Raw genomic sequence first — 16,546 nt, forward strand, 5'->3', positions numbered from 1 at the left:
TGAGCTATGGGAGCACCCTTGTATATGTTTCTGAGGCATTGATTCATTGAAGTGTAAAAAAAAAATGAACATAGCGGTTGTTGCAGTTCCACTATCTCTGTAGAGTAGATATGGATTATTGTACACTTATTTTTCTGTTTTTTGGGGAAGAAATGAGTTCTGTTGATCTATACAAATCTGATTTGATTTTTTTTATGAGCAAAAGGATTATAATGGGGGTTGTCCCACTGGAACACTATTTTAAAAGTATTCGGGTCTTTTATGCCTTTATTCTGATAGGACAGGTGAAGATTTGACAGGAAACGGGGAGAGAGAGTGGAGGGTTGGTATGTAGCAAAGGGCCACAGGCTGGAGTCAAACTCATGGCCACTGCAGAGGACTTTCAGCCTCAGTACACGGGGTGCATGCCCTAACAGTCAAGCTGTCAGGGCGCCCCATGGAAGTATTTATGATGCTTTATGCCATTACGCATACTCATGTATACTAGATTGCAACAGGTGTGTTCAGAGAACTATTTTGATGCCAAAAATCAATAGGATTAGTGGAGAATTATGGTCTTCTGAAAAACAAAGATGGCATTGATGGACGGTAAAGTCCTTGATTGATCAACTTAATCTCTTGAATTATACATGAACAGCTTCATATAATAAGTAAAACTACACTAAAATGCTTCATTAGAGCCAATGAATATACATTGTTGTCATATACAGTAGATGCCCTCTGCACATTTCTACAATCGTCTACAGCCTGTTTGCTGTCACTCAAGTGATAATAGTCTACAAAGCTAAATTTGTTTCCAGACCTTTAAATCATTGATGACAGCAGTTTGCTCAGAAAATTAGATAGGTTCAGTGTTCAGTGATGGCTATTTCTACTTAAATGAAAGAATTAAGTGAAATGAAATGGCATTTCAGTCTGAATATCACAAATATGTAGCTTACTTTGCAGCAATAAAACTAATTCATCCATTTATGTTCTATTTATTCTTTAAACATGGTCTTAAAGGTGCATTAAGTGATTTTGGAAATATAGTTGATTGCTGAATGTCATTCTCAGGTTGTCAAATTATGGATGCTTTGGATTGGTGGTTAGAAGCTGTTTGATTGTTTAGGTTCTGAAATACTGAGATGAGACTCAACAGTCTTAAGAACCTATGAAATTCTCCCTTCATTTCTGTGTAATTCTGATAATTTTGCTCTTGTAGGGAATGTAATTAAAAGTAACCTCCTTATCTGTGAAATTTGGAACAAATTCATCTTCATAAGACATATATATTAGCCAATGATGCTTTCCCTTATCCACAAAGAACATTCTGTACCATATACGTCAAGACTATTGACATGGTTAGCCCTGTCCTATCTGGTTGCAGCATTGCATGAGATCTGAGCAGCTGGCAGTGATAAGGTTGTACTGATACTGGACTTTATCTGTCATGAGTTTAACCTCCAGCATGAGAGAAACTCAAGTGTCTTGATCTGTTGCTGACTGAGCCAGAATACCTGGTTCTGGGCTAATCATTTGCTCTGGTCTGGCTGTGAGAAGTCAGCACACAAGCTTTCCTCCACTGATTCACAGCACTAACGAACACTTTGTCCACGTCTAATACACCATAGACTTCAGAGACTCCCTCCATTGACTTGCTAAACCTCCACTGACTTCCTAATCCAGAGGATGTTAGTGGATGGGGGGCTGTTGTGCTGTGGGGAGTGAGTGAAATGCTGAACGTAGCAGTGACCAGTCTCATCGACGCTGTGGCATTAAAAATCCTCTTCCTAACACAGTGGCAAATCTCTTCTCTGCAGACCAACAAGTTCCCATCCACACAGAGGAGCTTTTGAGGTTTCCAAAATGTAAATATAGAAATAATGTGTAAGATATTGATGTTCTCAGCAGAGAGGTTGTAGACACTTCAGACAGGGGTGGATGCAAAACACAGGGCCTTAAGGTTGTAGTAGTGGGTGTGGTTAATGGAGGCACCCACTGGTATTGATGGTAAGACTGCAGAATACAAGTAAACACTATTAGTAGAAGTACCTACTGAATTTACTGGAACTCACATCCGACTTTGAGTTTTATTTTTAGTAACACTTTTCTGATGTTTGGCACAAAGCAAGGTGCCGATTGGCTGGAGTTTGTTGCTTGACACCAGATGGACAGAAGAAGAAATCAGGTCCAGGGGCACAGAAGGAGGGAGAGGAGGGAGGATTTAGAGGTTTTAAGGATTAGAGCAGTGGAAAGAGAGAGAAAAGGGGGAGACAGAAAGAATGGGAAGAGCTTCTGTAAGGGGTCCCACACACACATACACACACTGCTAATCTCTTTACCAGGGCTCCCCAAGGCTGCAGGCTACAGGGTGCATCTAGAGGGCAGCGAAGCCCCCCCCCCCCTCCTGTCTGCTGTCTGATATGGCCGCTACCGTCCACCAAGAGGTCAACTGTAGCTTTGTGACCAAGGTCAGGAGCAGGCTTTTATTTATAAGAGAAACGGCTTGACTTATGTTTTGATGTGGGACTTGAAATGATAGCTTGGCTTCTGGTGGATTTGGCTATTTTTCCTTGAAGCTGCATGAGGGCTGTGATGATAACTGTATTACCATGGTCATGTGATGCTTACTGTTGGGTTGCTATCATCACCATCAGCAGCAGCAGCAGCAACAGGCATCATTGGCAAATTTTATTTATAAAGGTCAGTCTGTGTTATTCCATTGTGACATGTTTGAGATCGGAGTTGCACGCACAAGTCAGGAACAAGTCTGATTGGTTGACACTCAACCCATTCATTTCCAAACATTCTGTGTTAGATTTATCCTCATGGATTTTTTTTTACCATTCCTCCAAAAAAGACACTGGAGTTCAAAGCTGGATTTCATAACTTCTGGAAGGGTAACCTTGTAAACAACACTAGTGTTAGCATTAACTTTACGTTAGCCTTTTCCACTCAGCGGTCTTCAGGGCTAACATCCTTTGCTTTTCCAGCAGTTGGGAAATGACAGACAAGAGTTTTCTTGGTCTTGAGAAGCTGCAATATTTACTGACACACTGAAAACTTTACTGTGCATTTACTGCCAGACTAACAACTTAAAACTTAAGTTTCTGCTCTGCTATGACCAGCAACGTCATTTGTATGCTGCACACACATTACACACTGCCCCATTTCTTAATCCCTTTATAAAGTCCAATAAAACGTTTTTATTTTGGCAGCCGATGTATACCACCATCTTGCAAAAATACACTATCACTTTGGTAAAAAACATCCATGCCCTCACAGCCCTGAAACTGCACTTAACAATATTTTTGTATCAACACTGAATCCAAAAAAACTGTAAATGAGTTAGCATTGTAGCACTTCCCGTTCCCTTGTCTTGAAGTCAGTTGATTTTTTGAATGGTTATTTGTCTGAAATAAGAACTGTGGTGAACACAAGCTTAAGAGATTTTAATGCTTTGTTCTACAACATAAAATACGTCAGTAAATACCCCACCTGTGAATTTTAAAGTTTTGACATGTTAAGGTGGTTGCTAACAACTGAAACTAAAGAGGTTGTTGGAGACATTAAATGTTATGATGCTGGAAACTAGTCACTTAGTGGTGGTGGCGTTAAAGTCATGTAACTGTGCTGTAGCGTGTTTATTGAGCTATTTTTGCTTCAAAAATGAAAAAAGTGGTGTTTTGATAAGATTATCTTGCTGAACAAAATATGTAAGTATCATAAACTCTGGTTTGCCACAGAACTTATTTTCTGTATTAATCCAAAACTCAATAAGTCCGGTTGGTCCTGGTTGGTCCACAAAAATACGTTATCCCTGTAGCACTCTTTGAACCCCCTGTGAACTATCACTATTATGCATTTCTCTCAGCTCTATGAAGAGTTTTAGTGTTTTTTTTGTTTTTTTTTAGCTTCGCTCTTAGCATTTTGTTTTTTTGTAAGGCCCACAACTTTGATGTTTGGATTCATTTCCACCTCTCATCAACCTAATTTCTAACCACAGCAGGAATCTGCAGGGGGCTGTGGAGAGAGATATTTGACCACTACAGGGCTCGTGTCAGAAAACAGAGTCATCAGTTGAATTTAAGATCTTTACATGCATGTGACTTGTTAGTAATATCCATCCATCTCATAGTTGTAGAATGAACTGTGTGCAAACTCATAAAATGTTCTATATCTGCATGAATCTGAATTCATAAAAGGGTTGAATTACTTGAGCCAGAAACATTCTCAGACTAAATTGTACCATGGCAGCACAATGACATGTTTTATATATCTATCCTTTGAAAATATCACTGCATTTCTGTTCTGTTTAAAACAGATATCCCTCCTCTTGCTAGGAAAGTTTGAGTCTATTTGCAAAGCTGAAAAGAGCTGAAAACAGTAGAAGCCAGCATTATGTAATGTTACCAAATTTTGTCTCTAGAGTAAAAAAAAAGAGATTCCCTCTAAACCAAATTTGGTATCTTTCAGTTGAGATAAAGAGAAACATTTTCCCGAGCAGACTTAAGAGTTTCAAGGTTTCTGTGAGAAAAATGCTAATGCTGAATTATGGATCAGGTCTGAAAATAGCACACACTTGGAAGCGGTTCCTGAAATATTTAAATATTCAGTTCACTGGCTGCTGTTGATGTTCTGAACCTTTTTTTTTTTCTTGTTAACCTGTTTCAGTTTTGCCCCACTGTTGAATTCCACTAATTACAACGTGAAATGTTTTTTTCCATGTGAGCAGACAGTATACACCCACATGTGCTCTTTCGCACATACATTTGCGCTCACACACTCCACACATGCCTACCTTCACATGCACACAGCATCTATACAGTACAGTATGTCTGAGAGCGTGCGTGCTGCAGTGCTTATGAGAGGCAGGCAGCACACAGAATGCAGCACACAAACCCAGATGGTGTTGCTGTTTTCTGTCTGTGGATGAAAGCTTGCAAAAGGAACGGTCTTGCAAAGACAGAATGCCTTTGTCACTGTACAGTTTGTCCTGTTGCTTTGCAGCCAGCCTCCACTCTTCTTCCAGACAGCTGGAGAGAGCATGAATCCATGTGCTCTGTGTGTGTGTGTGTGTGTGTGTGTGTGTGTGTGTGTATACAGACTGTGCAGGATTGGATTTTCACACTTTGCTCTTAATTAAAAGAACTCAGAGGCAGTTGGGTGTGTCTGCAACACCTGGAGAAATAGAAGCCAGTGGGGGGTGGAGGGTGGTAATAAGACAGGATATGGTGCCGCCACTCAGCCTTGCTTCCAGTTTTTCCCAGTGGCCATTCACAGTATTGCAGCAAAAATTCCCCTGTGATGCAAAAAGTATTTTCATTATAAAAAAAAATATAAAAGTATTATTTTAAGGTATGTGTAAGTGAGCAGCTCTAATTGAACTGAATGGCTGCCATCTTTGGGTCTGGTATCCAGCTCTAGTAATACATCCAAGGCGACAAGACGGTGTATAGGTGTAGAAGGAAGGGTAAAACTGTTTTGCAGTGAATGACCTCTTCTTAACGCTGGTACATCATGGGTTTTTCTGTGTGAATACAAACATAAATTCTAACTGTAAGCAGTAAAAGAGTTTTATTTGTTATTTTCTACTCTTTGACAGTTTTGTATTAATCTAGCTCATGCTATGGTTACCTAAGCAGCTGGTAGGTTCCAGGTACAAGTGTTGTTATATTACTGAAATATTACCCAACTACAAGTAAAACTACTGGTGATAAAAATAATCAAGTCCAAAAAAGTATTCTTCTCATAAACTACACAGTATTAGTTGCTCTGTAACTGTTGATGTTAATCTTCAGTCTAAGAAGTTTTTTTTTGTTTGTTTGTTTTTTTTTGTTTTGTTTTTTTTAATCCATATGTCCTTATTTTCATGGGCCCATTTAGCTTTATCGGCTACAAAAATGCAGATGAGAAGTTTGGAGATTAATTCAGATTGTAGGCCTACTTGGTAGCAGTTTATGATTTTAAAAGTAGTGTAGTAGTGAAGTAGATTACATTGCACACTTACAGCGATAGTTCACCCAAAAATGAAATTTCACTCTATATCTACTCACCCCTGTGCTGATGTGAGGATGAAGATCTCCAGTTCACAAAACACTCCTGGAGCTTCAGCGGAAAACAGCGTTGCAGCCAAATCCAGTACAATAGAAGTGAATGGTGACCAGTTTTAAAATGTAAAAAAGTGTCCGTAAGGTGCAACATTAAAATTTGACCCAGAAAGACGCCATTTACATCATGTTTTTAGCATCAATGTCAACTGTAGCCTCTCAAACTGGAGCCGCATGCACACGCCTGAAGCGGATACACAGGCTCTGCAGTATGGAGACATTTTGTGGGTTTTTTTGTGTTCTTCTTTTTTTAAAACTGGTCACCATTCACTTCAATTGTACTGGATTTGGCGGCAATGCTGTTTTCCACTGAAGCTCTGGGAGAGTTTTGTGAACTGGAGATCTTCACCCATCCTCATGTCAGCACAGTAGATATTGAATGAAATTTCATTTTTGGGTGAACTATCGTTTTAAGTCAGAGTAAAATTACAGACTGGAAAAAAAATACTCAAAAAAGTACGAGTACCCACCTCAAAAACTAATTAATTTGTTACTTCTGGATGGTCCTCATTTTTCTGATTACAATTTCTGTTAATTAAAAAAAATGTAGACTCTTGCTTATTTCCTTGAATTTCGTTTTATTAACAACATAGAACAATGAGAACAATAATACATACATATGGCCATCAAAAACATTCATGTTGAACACTGTAATAATTGCAGGTCTGCAGGTTCAGCTTTTCTGCGCTGCTTCTTATATTGCAGATCTGTCCGACCGTGAGATGCTTCTACAGTTTCTCATAGAAAAGCAGGTACGCTGTTCGCTGCCGATATTGACAAACAGATTCACTGGTGGTCTCACTGATGTCGTTGGCGTTGTATGTGAGCCAACGATCTTTCACGTCACCTGGTTTCTGCTGTCGGTAAGAACCGTCACAGATGTAATGGCCTGAGAGCAGAGGACACATTTGTCAGTGGTACATCTGAAGAGGTGGTTGATTCTTAAATCCTGAAACTTTTTTTCAGCATGTGAGGCTGCCAAATGCAACCAAACACTTACCAGAGTGAGCTGTGGAGCCCAGATGGCTGATGATGCTCACTAGAGAATAACGAGCCTGGAAGAGAAAACAATTTGTTTGACTGCAGGTACTGTATATCTGACAGCAACCAGTTACACCAGATATATGTAAGTTCTCTCTTAAGTTTGAGTGTAAAGTCCATACTAAACGATGAGAAGATTCTTCATATTATCCCACCTGTCTAAATGATGCGCCATGATAACGTCTATTTTACAGAGGACTGTAGACCTACTAAGGGCCAGGTCTAAAGTTTAAAAACCCAGCACAGACGCTTCATCCCAGCGCTCTGCAGTGCCCTACCAGCACCTTTCTGCCAGAAAAAAACACTATGTGTACGAGAGCCCTTAGACAGTAAAGGTCACCTTTTCTTTTCTGAACATCATTCTTACCTGTTCAGTGATGCCGAGTTCAGGATTCACCACCAGATCCCTCGACAGAACGATGGGTCTGTTCACCTTTTTCAGGTTGAAGGAGGAGGTGAATCTGAATCTTTGCAGCTGGAGGATCAACACACTGATGACAGTGAAGAGGTAGAAGAGGAAGAGATGGAGAGAAGAGGGTAAGATCACAAGTTTACAGAATAAGACAGACGACTGTTTAGCCTGACACCTGACTGCACTGTGATGGATGATATTACTCACTTTGGCAGAGTCAAGAACGAGTGCTGATGTGAAGACTCCTCAGCACCAACCTCACACCGATACTCCAAACTGCTCTCCTGCAGCGTTGAACAGGAGCAAGAAGCAGGTGTTAGTTTAAATCTTCTCATGGATGATATGAACATACAAATACAAGATACAAATTCACAACATTTGGTGGCTGTGAGGATGGAGCACTGGGTTTGAAATCACTTACTTTCAGGTAGTCCTGTAGAGACTTGCTCACTGAACCTCCAGGCATCAGGTCCAGGAACAGCTTCATGTTGTCTTCCTGCCTTATGGACTGCATACCACATCTGCACAGTAAAGGCACAATTCAACTTAAATGACGTCTGCAACATGGGAAATCTCTACAACCTGACTATAAAACTGTCTGTGGCTGTGTATTCATACCCCTTGCGGGTCCTGGTGCTCAACATCTGGAAGGCGATGTGAGCATTGACAGGGCAGGTGTAACTGAGGCCCATTTCGACTGCTGCTGTGTGCAGATCGATGAACAGAGACCTCAGCATGTCCAGCATGCAGCTGAGGAAGTCATGGGCACTTTTTTCTTTTTGCTCTGGTATTGAGAGAAATAAGTAGTTTTTTATTCTAGTGTTGTACTGAAGTTTAAAATTCTGATATGACAACTTTAGCGACTTGTAAATTGAAAAGGGTGCTAACTTTTTGACTGTCGTTGTCAAACTCTGAGTTAAACTCAGTGATAGTCTTTTTAAAGGCAGCCAGGACATTTTTTTCAGGACATTTTGCCTTTTTGTTGGAGAAACGGCAGACACAAACTCTCTGGAAAGAGCAAAAGCCAAGAGGAAAGAGCGGAGGACATTTTTAGTTTATGTTGCTTCATGTTGACCTGCAAAGTTAGCAGAGAAACCAAAGAGTGATCTGTTTGAGTGTGTGTGGAGGTGCTGTACCTTAGAAACTGAGAGCTGGGGTGAGAAGTCCACACCTTCTGCTGGCTGTAGATCTCCTGAATGAAAGGAGTCAGTGTCAGGAGGCCTTGCAGGGTGGAGTTCATGTAGCAAGTCTGTGCCAGGTTGGGCAACTTTAAACACAAAAAGAGAGAGAGACATATACAGACTGGGCTCTTTTTCTTCGTCATGTGCATGTTTCAGCTGTATCTCAGGAGGGAATAATTACAAATCCAAACCTGGAATAACTGTATATACAAATATAAAGACAACATATGAGCTGTCAGTGTATATGAGTGTTTATGTAGGTGCTTACCCAAGGCAGACTAGCTCCTCTCTGGAGAGGGTTTCTGTGCTGGCTGAGGCAGACAGAAGTTGATCTACTGATGCCAGCAGACCGATGTTGTCAGGTTCAACCTGTAGACTCCCACCGTGGCCTGCTGGGGTGGACTGCCTGGACACAGGTGGTCTCAGAGGAGTCTCTGTCTCATATGGAGAACTTGTCTCTGCTCCATCAACTGTCTCAAATGGAGACATTGACCTCAGTTCCTGTTGGGTGTACATACAGAAAAAAATATTGAAAATTGAAAAACATATTAAAGCACCACAATGTTTCATTTAAAATGGTAGTTTGAGAAACGTTTTGCATTAAACAAATATCACACCTCCTGTGAAGCCTCCTGGACATGAGCTCCTTCATCATCAGACTCGCTGACGGTGTCAACACTGGTTGACAGATCGTCTTTCTCAGGTTGCAGCACAGTTGCAGCTGAGATTTGAGTGTCAGGGGCGGGTGAAGCCTCTTGGACACCAGCGTCTCCACCTTCAGACTCCTTAACACTGGTGATAAAGAGGACAGCCGTTATTGTCTTGTGTGGTCCAGTGACAGTGATGACAAACATGAAAGAAACACTGATATAATGTGTTCAAGCAAGTAAACAGGATCAGACTGAAAAATAATCTCATACCGGTTTTCTGCAGTAGCAGATGGCAGGTTTGTGTCCTCTGCCACATCTTCTTTTACAGTTTTCTGTTGGGATCCACATCACCCATTACCAAGTCAGCAACTACTCTTCCTGAGGTCCATGTAACATTACATCAATATGTGAAACAATTTAAAAATTTCAAGGCACAAGCAGACAAAATAACAAGAAGAACTACAATAACCAATTAATAACAAAATCAACACCAATAAAACTACCAATGAGTATCACGTTCACTAATAATATATAACAAGATGTAACAAATTAGACAATAACTAGAAATAATTTATTCATTATTTAAAAAAATATTACCCGAATAAGAGCTAACAAGCCTTCCTTTGTATAAAATTAGACAAAAACTAGAAATGATATATTTTATAAGACACTAATTACCCCCCAATAAGGTCTAATTAGGGTCTAAAAGTGGAGAAATAACACACTTTGATTCACACAACAGTTCTGTAGTAATGTGTCCCTAATTACCTATAAAAAAAATCTATAAAATCTTATAAACTCTTAAAAGTAATTAATAAATATAGAGTGGTTTCCATAGCCTGATGGGTTCGGTCTGCAGGGTGAAGCTGTGATTGTTTCTATCGAATAAAAAATAATATTTCTATTTTTTGTCTGAAGTTGTGATTGTATCAAAATAGACAAAAACTAGAAACATTTGTTTTATTAAAAAGTAATCACAGTATGGCTTGTTATGTCTGATTAGGGTAATGTTATGTTTGTTTACATAAAATATATGATTTCTAGTTTTTGTCTAATTTCATACTAATACAAAAATACAAACTACGGAGTAGCATGTCTTTTACTGTCTAATAAAGAATATATTATTACTAGTTTTTGTTCAATCTGACACAAATGAAGTCTTATTAGTGTACTGTAAATATATATACTTTGTAAGAACAGTATTTGTTAAATGTGTTAATCTCTGATAGAAATCATTCCATATTTAGAAATATATTTAGACAGTTATGTGTATCTGTAATGCCTAACAAATCAAACAAAATATCATATGTGTAAGTATAAAATAAATAGATAATGAGAATAAAATTATGAGGCATTATCTTATCTCTTCTGTGGGCTGGTGCTCCGCTCGTCTCCAGGCTCCACGTCAACCTGACATTTTTTCTGTTTAAAACATATAAAACATTATATGAGTAAATATGACAGACACATAATTAGCTACTTCTCAGAAGAATAGTGACACAAAACATGAAGAATATCAAAATTCAGTGCCAGTCCTCTCAGTGCACAGTAACACTAACAGTTCAGCTTTCAGAAAATCAGGTACATACCTTTTTTTGTCTGCACAGGCAGGAAAACATCCTTGCAGCGATAATTCACTCAATACTCAATACTCAATACTTATTACTCCAATACTCACTACTTACTACTCAGTACTCACTACTCCAATACTCAGAACTCAGTACTCAATGTTCAATGCTCAAAACTCTCTGATACTCTCCAAATGTGAGCATCAGCTCAGGGTGGTGATGGTAAATTGTTTAGAATGTGGCCCACTGTGACATCATGGAGTCTTATGATGTCATTGATGGAATTGTAATAAATTAGAATCATTGCAGCCACTAAGAATTTTAAAAAATAACATATTCTAACAGACAGATTACAAAATGTGATATTTAGGGAAACTACTGTAAATCAGATTCATAAATTTGCTACCAACAGCAGATTTTAGATGTTTTTGATGTTCCAAAATCAGAAAATATCCACACAATAGAAAATACCTGCGAACAATGTGGTGACTCAGCTGTACATTAAATCCACTGGGAAATTAAGAGCACTTTTAGACAGAGTAATACCATTTTTTATGCTTCAGGACCTTGGACTTTGTGTATATACATATATATGTGTGTGTGTCTGTGTGATCATTTTAAATTTAGTGCAGAGCAAGAAAACTGGAAACGGGAAAAATTAATTGGTGCGTGTTATCTGAGGTCTTTTAAAGGACCAGTGTGTAATAATTACAGGAATTTATGTACATAAATGAGATATATTATATATAAGTATGTTATTTATTATTAGCAATCAACGTAAACTCATAATCTATATGTTTCCGTTACTTTAGAAATAGCCATTTATAGTTACATACTGTCAGGTCAACTTACGGAGATCATCATCCTGCGCCGTCTACGGCAGCGCAGAGCGGACAAACTGCACTAACTGGGAACCCCATGGCGACCTTACGTAGACGCCGCAGCGTAAACACGGAAGTAGACAGGGAAGATAGACGCGGGTGATTGCTGGCAGACCGTTTAGCGTTGTGAACCTTGACTGGCACAGTTTTGACAAATGGAGGATCATACATACACTGTACCAGAACAAAAAGCAGCGGACAGTGAATCCCCGTCATCCAAGAAGCGGAGACTCGAAGAAAGTAAACGCAAGCATGACAGGAAACGGCAAAAACACGAATCAACATCGGCATAGCGTTTACACGATGGAAATCGCTGATGGAGGACAAACGTTTTCACAGTGACGCCGAGGTTGCCTGTTTTCTGCTGGACAGGTAATTCATCCTACACACATAATTGTAGTTTGTTGTGAGATAGCTCTCGCTCGCCACTTTGTCCGCTGACGGCCACCGTACTCTTGGTGAGGGAGGGGCGGTGTCGGGGTAAATCCTCTTAATCTAAGGTTTGAACGCTAGATGCCACTGGAAATCACACACTTCTTCTTTAATGTTTTTTAAGTGAAAATTTTCACTAACCTATGTGGGGACAAGAACCACAGATTTATCAATGAATCATAATATCATGTGTAGATACAGTCTAACAGTCTCTAAAGCATTTGGATTTTGCAGAAGGAAGATCTTGTTTCTCTCCATCATAAGTTGACGAACTGTATTTCAATGAACGTACACCTGGTCGACTGACCTACTTTGATATTCCACATCCCATTTCAGCACATTAAATCCTTGTATCTTATGGGAGAAGGAATTATCTCACCCAGTGATATGAAGCTCTGAAATGACAATTTTGACAAGTATTAGTTAGCATGAAACAGGTGCAAAGAATATTGCATTTAAAACCAAGAGTATAAACATCTTGACTTCTACTTTTGAAGTGCACTTTAATCTTCCAGCACCAGTCATTTACACAGTCTTAAAACCTTCTAGCATCACTAGTAAAAGCTAAAAACTAGCTAACTTGTACAAATAGCAAATAGCCCAATACTACTGTAATATAGCATAACAGTAAACAAGTCATTAGTCGAGTCCACCTTTAAAAAGAGAGAAGCTGGCCAAATAAAGGTCTAAATGACAGACAGACCACCAGTAGATCAGTGCTGTCAGTGGGTGTGAGTACAAAGTGTTTTCTGTTGCCTATGTTGGACTGTCTGACTGTCCAAGTACAAGGGCAGAGGTCCAGAGTGGAGTGATTTTGGCAGGTCAAACATTTTGCCCAATGTCCATGATCTGATGTTTGAATCCTTAATATAACTTTTGACCCTCAGACCCCCGTACTTGCTTTGTGTACCCGCACATGGAGTCATTGGCAAGGCGTCCCTTATTTTTCTAAATTGCAACATGCACTGAAACTGGTCAAAAGTCTGTTTTAACCTACAGCAGTGACAATATTTTTTGACAAAATTCTACAAGCAACTTAAGTATTGTAAACCTAACAAAACACTGCTTTGAAATTTTTAGTATCTTGGAGAAGAATCTTGCTGACTTGTGACAAGACTAATTGATACCAAACACAGTGTCATTAGTTTTACACTTATTTGGAAAGGAAACAAAGTATTGAACAAATTGATTTTAGATTTTTCATATGTAAAAAGTTTGCATTTACCTTAATTAGCTAAGTGACCCAAATCAAACACACCCACTACGCTGTGTGACCAACAGGTGCATGCTGGGTCAGACTTAATGTTAAATGTTAAAATGCTCATGGTGGATTTTCTAGCTGTGATGTAAGCATCCAGTGAGCAACTCTCACCTTCAGTGAGGTGAAGCTGAGGTTACAGTTGGACAGAAGACTGAGTGGAGTAGTTACAGTGGATGACAGCTGAACAATGACAAACTCACAGATTGTTGTAACCTCACATGGGAGCATCAGCTACCACCGTGTTTCTTTGCAACATAACATTTTGCGTGCGTGCATGTGTGTGTGTGTGTGTGTGTTTGTGTGATAACTGTGCAGTCTCTGTTTTGCTTTAATATATCTGTTTCTGGCTGCACTTGCTGTGGAGTTTATATTGTTTGCTAACAGTGTCCTTGTGTCTTTGTGTGTGTGTGTGTGTGTGTACATGATTTAGCGCTTGTGTTTGCGCATCATCTGTGTGTGTGTGTGTGTGTGTGTGTGTGTGTGTGTGTGTGTTGTGTTCTTGTGAGTTTGTCTCCACATCTGTCATCTCTGCTGCATGTCTCAAAAAGGTGTACCTTGAGTATGTCTCTCAGTTTTTCATTGTCAAATGACACCGCAAAAACTGTCGCGCTCAATTTTAAAATAAGGTATGAAACCATACTATTGAAGTCACCTGTTTTTTAAGAGGTTAAATCCCACTACTATGCTGTTGTGGATGCTACACTTTGAAACAATAAAAGAAATACTTATGGTATATAGTTTGTGTACTTTTGGTCTGGGTCTGCTTGCAGTAGTTTGGACTTGGCTCATTTAATCTGAATGTTTCAGTATGTAGTAATATTTTACTCAAAACACTATCAGAAAAGAGCACTAATATTGGCCACTGGATGATCCCTTTTAGTGACCATGTTTTAGCATCAATTGGCAGCAATTTTTATAAGTTATAAGTCAAATAATAACTATTCCTTATTCCTTGACCTTATAGTTTTCAAGTGAACATGTTCTTAAACCCTTGAGTTATCTTTGGTCTTTTACTATCTTGTGTGTTTGGGGAAACAGCCTTGTGTTTGTGTGTTGATACAGCTGTGATGATTTGAGATCTGGTTAATCATTAGCTACAGTAGCGCAGACACTGGGGACAAAATGTGACAGGGAACCAGGACGTAGCCTTTCACACTCACAGAGGACAGGTGGAGATGGTGTGTGGGCTGGGTGGGAGTCTGAGTGAGTGTGTTGAGAGACCTGAGTGAGCCTCTTTAGTGCTCCCAGACCTCCCCAGCATTAAAGTTTAATGAGAATGCATTGTACTTCGGCTGACCAGGCTCTCTACATCTCTCTGCCTCTCTCTGCCTCTCTCTGCCTCTCTCTTTCCATCTCCGTCTGTGTTTGTGGTCAGAGGAAGTGATGGGATTATATCATGAGTAGCCACACACAACATTGTGTACGGCACTCAAATTTGTACCCTCTGGTAACACCAGCCAGTGCACCAGAATTTGTCTCTAAAAGCCTATTTAAATAACCTTAAATGTTGAATAATTGTGAATTAAATTGGTCTAGAACAGGTGGTTGTGTGTGTTTATGTGTGCGAGAGGGATTGGGACACACCTGTAATGTAACTGCTGCTTTATGCAAACCATATTTGCCCACCACAGCTCTCTGAGAAAGCACAACACAAACACTGCCAAGCTGTTTTATTCCTCAAAAAGAAAGATACAAAAATAGAGAATATTTTGCATCGGCATCAGCACCATCCATAGCCTATACTGTATATCATGTCCATGAAAAAAAAATCTTGCTTCAATTAATAAATTAAAGTAAAAAAAAACAACTTAAAGCATTTTAAATCCAATTCATTTAACAGCTTTGTTAAATAGTCAATTCTGGTTAGTCAGTTACAGCAGTCTAAGGTCTATTAGTTTTTAATACCTGATCGGGCTGAGCAATAGCTCGTTGCTATGGACTCTGGATGAGCAATAAAATCATTTTTAAATTAATATTTTGTGACAAATTGTTGTTTTTTTTAAAGAAAGTAATCATGTAATAATCAGGATAATGTGCTGTACAATGAACAGGGCAGGGTAGTGCATTACATTCAATATATTTCAAAAATAACTTAACAGCAGACTGAAAAGCAGTGTTTTGTTGCCCCCTCTGGTTCAAAGTCTGCTGCACCTGTGGGCATCCCATCATCACTGATGGTCAAAATTATGGTCGACTGCACCTGTAACCACACCCAACAGTGATGTCACAGAGTACTGACACAGCTCTAACGATTTCTAACTTAAAGAAACACTTCATCCCCAAATTAAAAACATATATTTTTCCTCTTACCTGTAGTGTTATTTATCCATCTAGACTGTCTTGGTATGAGCGTACATTTACTCATGGATGAGAAGCTCGTGTTTGTGACTGCTGGATATGAACGTTAATGGCGTCCTCCTCGGCTGAGCCACGACGTTAGCACCACTGGACTAGCAAATGCAATGACATGGTTGGTGGGTGTAGTTCGCTTTAAAGAAAACAGTTCCTACGTGAAACCACTCACAACTGAAATGTGGGCGGTAGCCGAGGCTGCTGGGATAGAGTGAGGGGATTAGAGGTCGTCCATAATTACTCCGCAACTACTCCAACTACCACCAACTCGAGTCGTGGCTTATACATCACCCAGCTGGCTGTGTGAGGTCAGAGGCTTTGTCTGCTGCATGTGATTTGTGCGTTTGTCTCAGAAACAGAGAGGAAGACAGTGCAAAGTGAAGTGTATACATACAGTGATGTGGAGGAGAACATTGTCATCAGTTATGAGCCTTTTGACAGAGTGGAATCCAACACTGAAGATATGAGATGTGAGTAAGGTATGAGTGGAAAAGAAATAAAGGAAATGGAGGGAGAGTTAGAGGGATATAAATGGAAAAGAAAGAAAGAAAAAAAAATGCATGAGGAGGAGAAAGACAAAGTGATAGACACACACAGATACACACACATACACACTGACGAGGAGTCCATGCCAGAAAAGCACTCTGCTCCATAAAAACGGGTAAAACACTCACAA

General features: G+C 39.5%; 2 protein-coding genes and 1 long non-coding RNA gene across 25 annotated transcripts in view; 1 reads left to right on the forward strand and 2 right to left on the reverse strand.

Annotated features, from left to right (window-relative positions):
• Positions 1–16,546, forward strand: part of rims1b (regulating synaptic membrane exocytosis 1b) — a 100,918-nt gene that overhangs the window by 2,620 nt on the left and 81,752 nt on the right. The window lies entirely within an intron of this gene.
• On the reverse strand, positions 6,664–8,323 carry LOC146330243 (ubiquitin hydrolase B-like). Its single transcript, XM_084715763.1, has 6 exons — positions 8,164–8,323; positions 7,967–8,066; positions 7,753–7,829; positions 7,501–7,624; positions 7,093–7,147; positions 6,664–6,981 (listed from the first exon to the last, which is right to left on the reverse strand). The coding sequence occupies exons 1-6, from the start codon at positions 8,289–8,291 to the stop codon at positions 6,821–6,823; spliced, it is 645 nt and encodes a 214-aa protein (XP_084571889.1). The 5' UTR covers positions 8,292–8,323; the 3' UTR covers positions 6,664–6,820.
• LOC146330244 (uncharacterized) lies at positions 8,999–9,515 on the reverse strand. Its single transcript, XR_014769857.1, has 3 exons — positions 9,344–9,515; positions 9,214–9,227; positions 8,999–9,177 (listed from the first exon to the last, which is right to left on the reverse strand). It is a non-coding gene; the product is annotated as an uncharacterized LOC146330244 (long non-coding RNA).

The sequence above is a fragment of the Lutjanus erythropterus genome, chromosome 3 (assembly GCF_056507025.1).
Source record: "Lutjanus erythropterus isolate fLutEry1 chromosome 3, fLutEry1.hap2, whole genome shotgun sequence".
NCBI lineage: Eukaryota > Metazoa > Chordata > Actinopteri > Lutjaniformes > Lutjanidae > Lutjanus > Lutjanus erythropterus.

Coding starts and splice junctions, on each gene's coding strand:
- LOC146330243 (XM_084715763.1), bottom strand. CDS start 8,291: ATGCTGGACATGCTGAGGTCTCTGTTCATCGATCTGCACACAGCAGCA. Junction 8,067..8,163: donor AGCACCAGGACCCGCAAGGG/GTATGAATACAC, acceptor TTTACTGTGCAG/ATGTGGTATGCAGTCCATAA. Junction 7,830..7,966: donor CTCTACAGGACTACCTGAAA/GTAAGTGATTTC, acceptor TCAACGCTGCAG/GAGAGCAGTTTGGAGTATCG.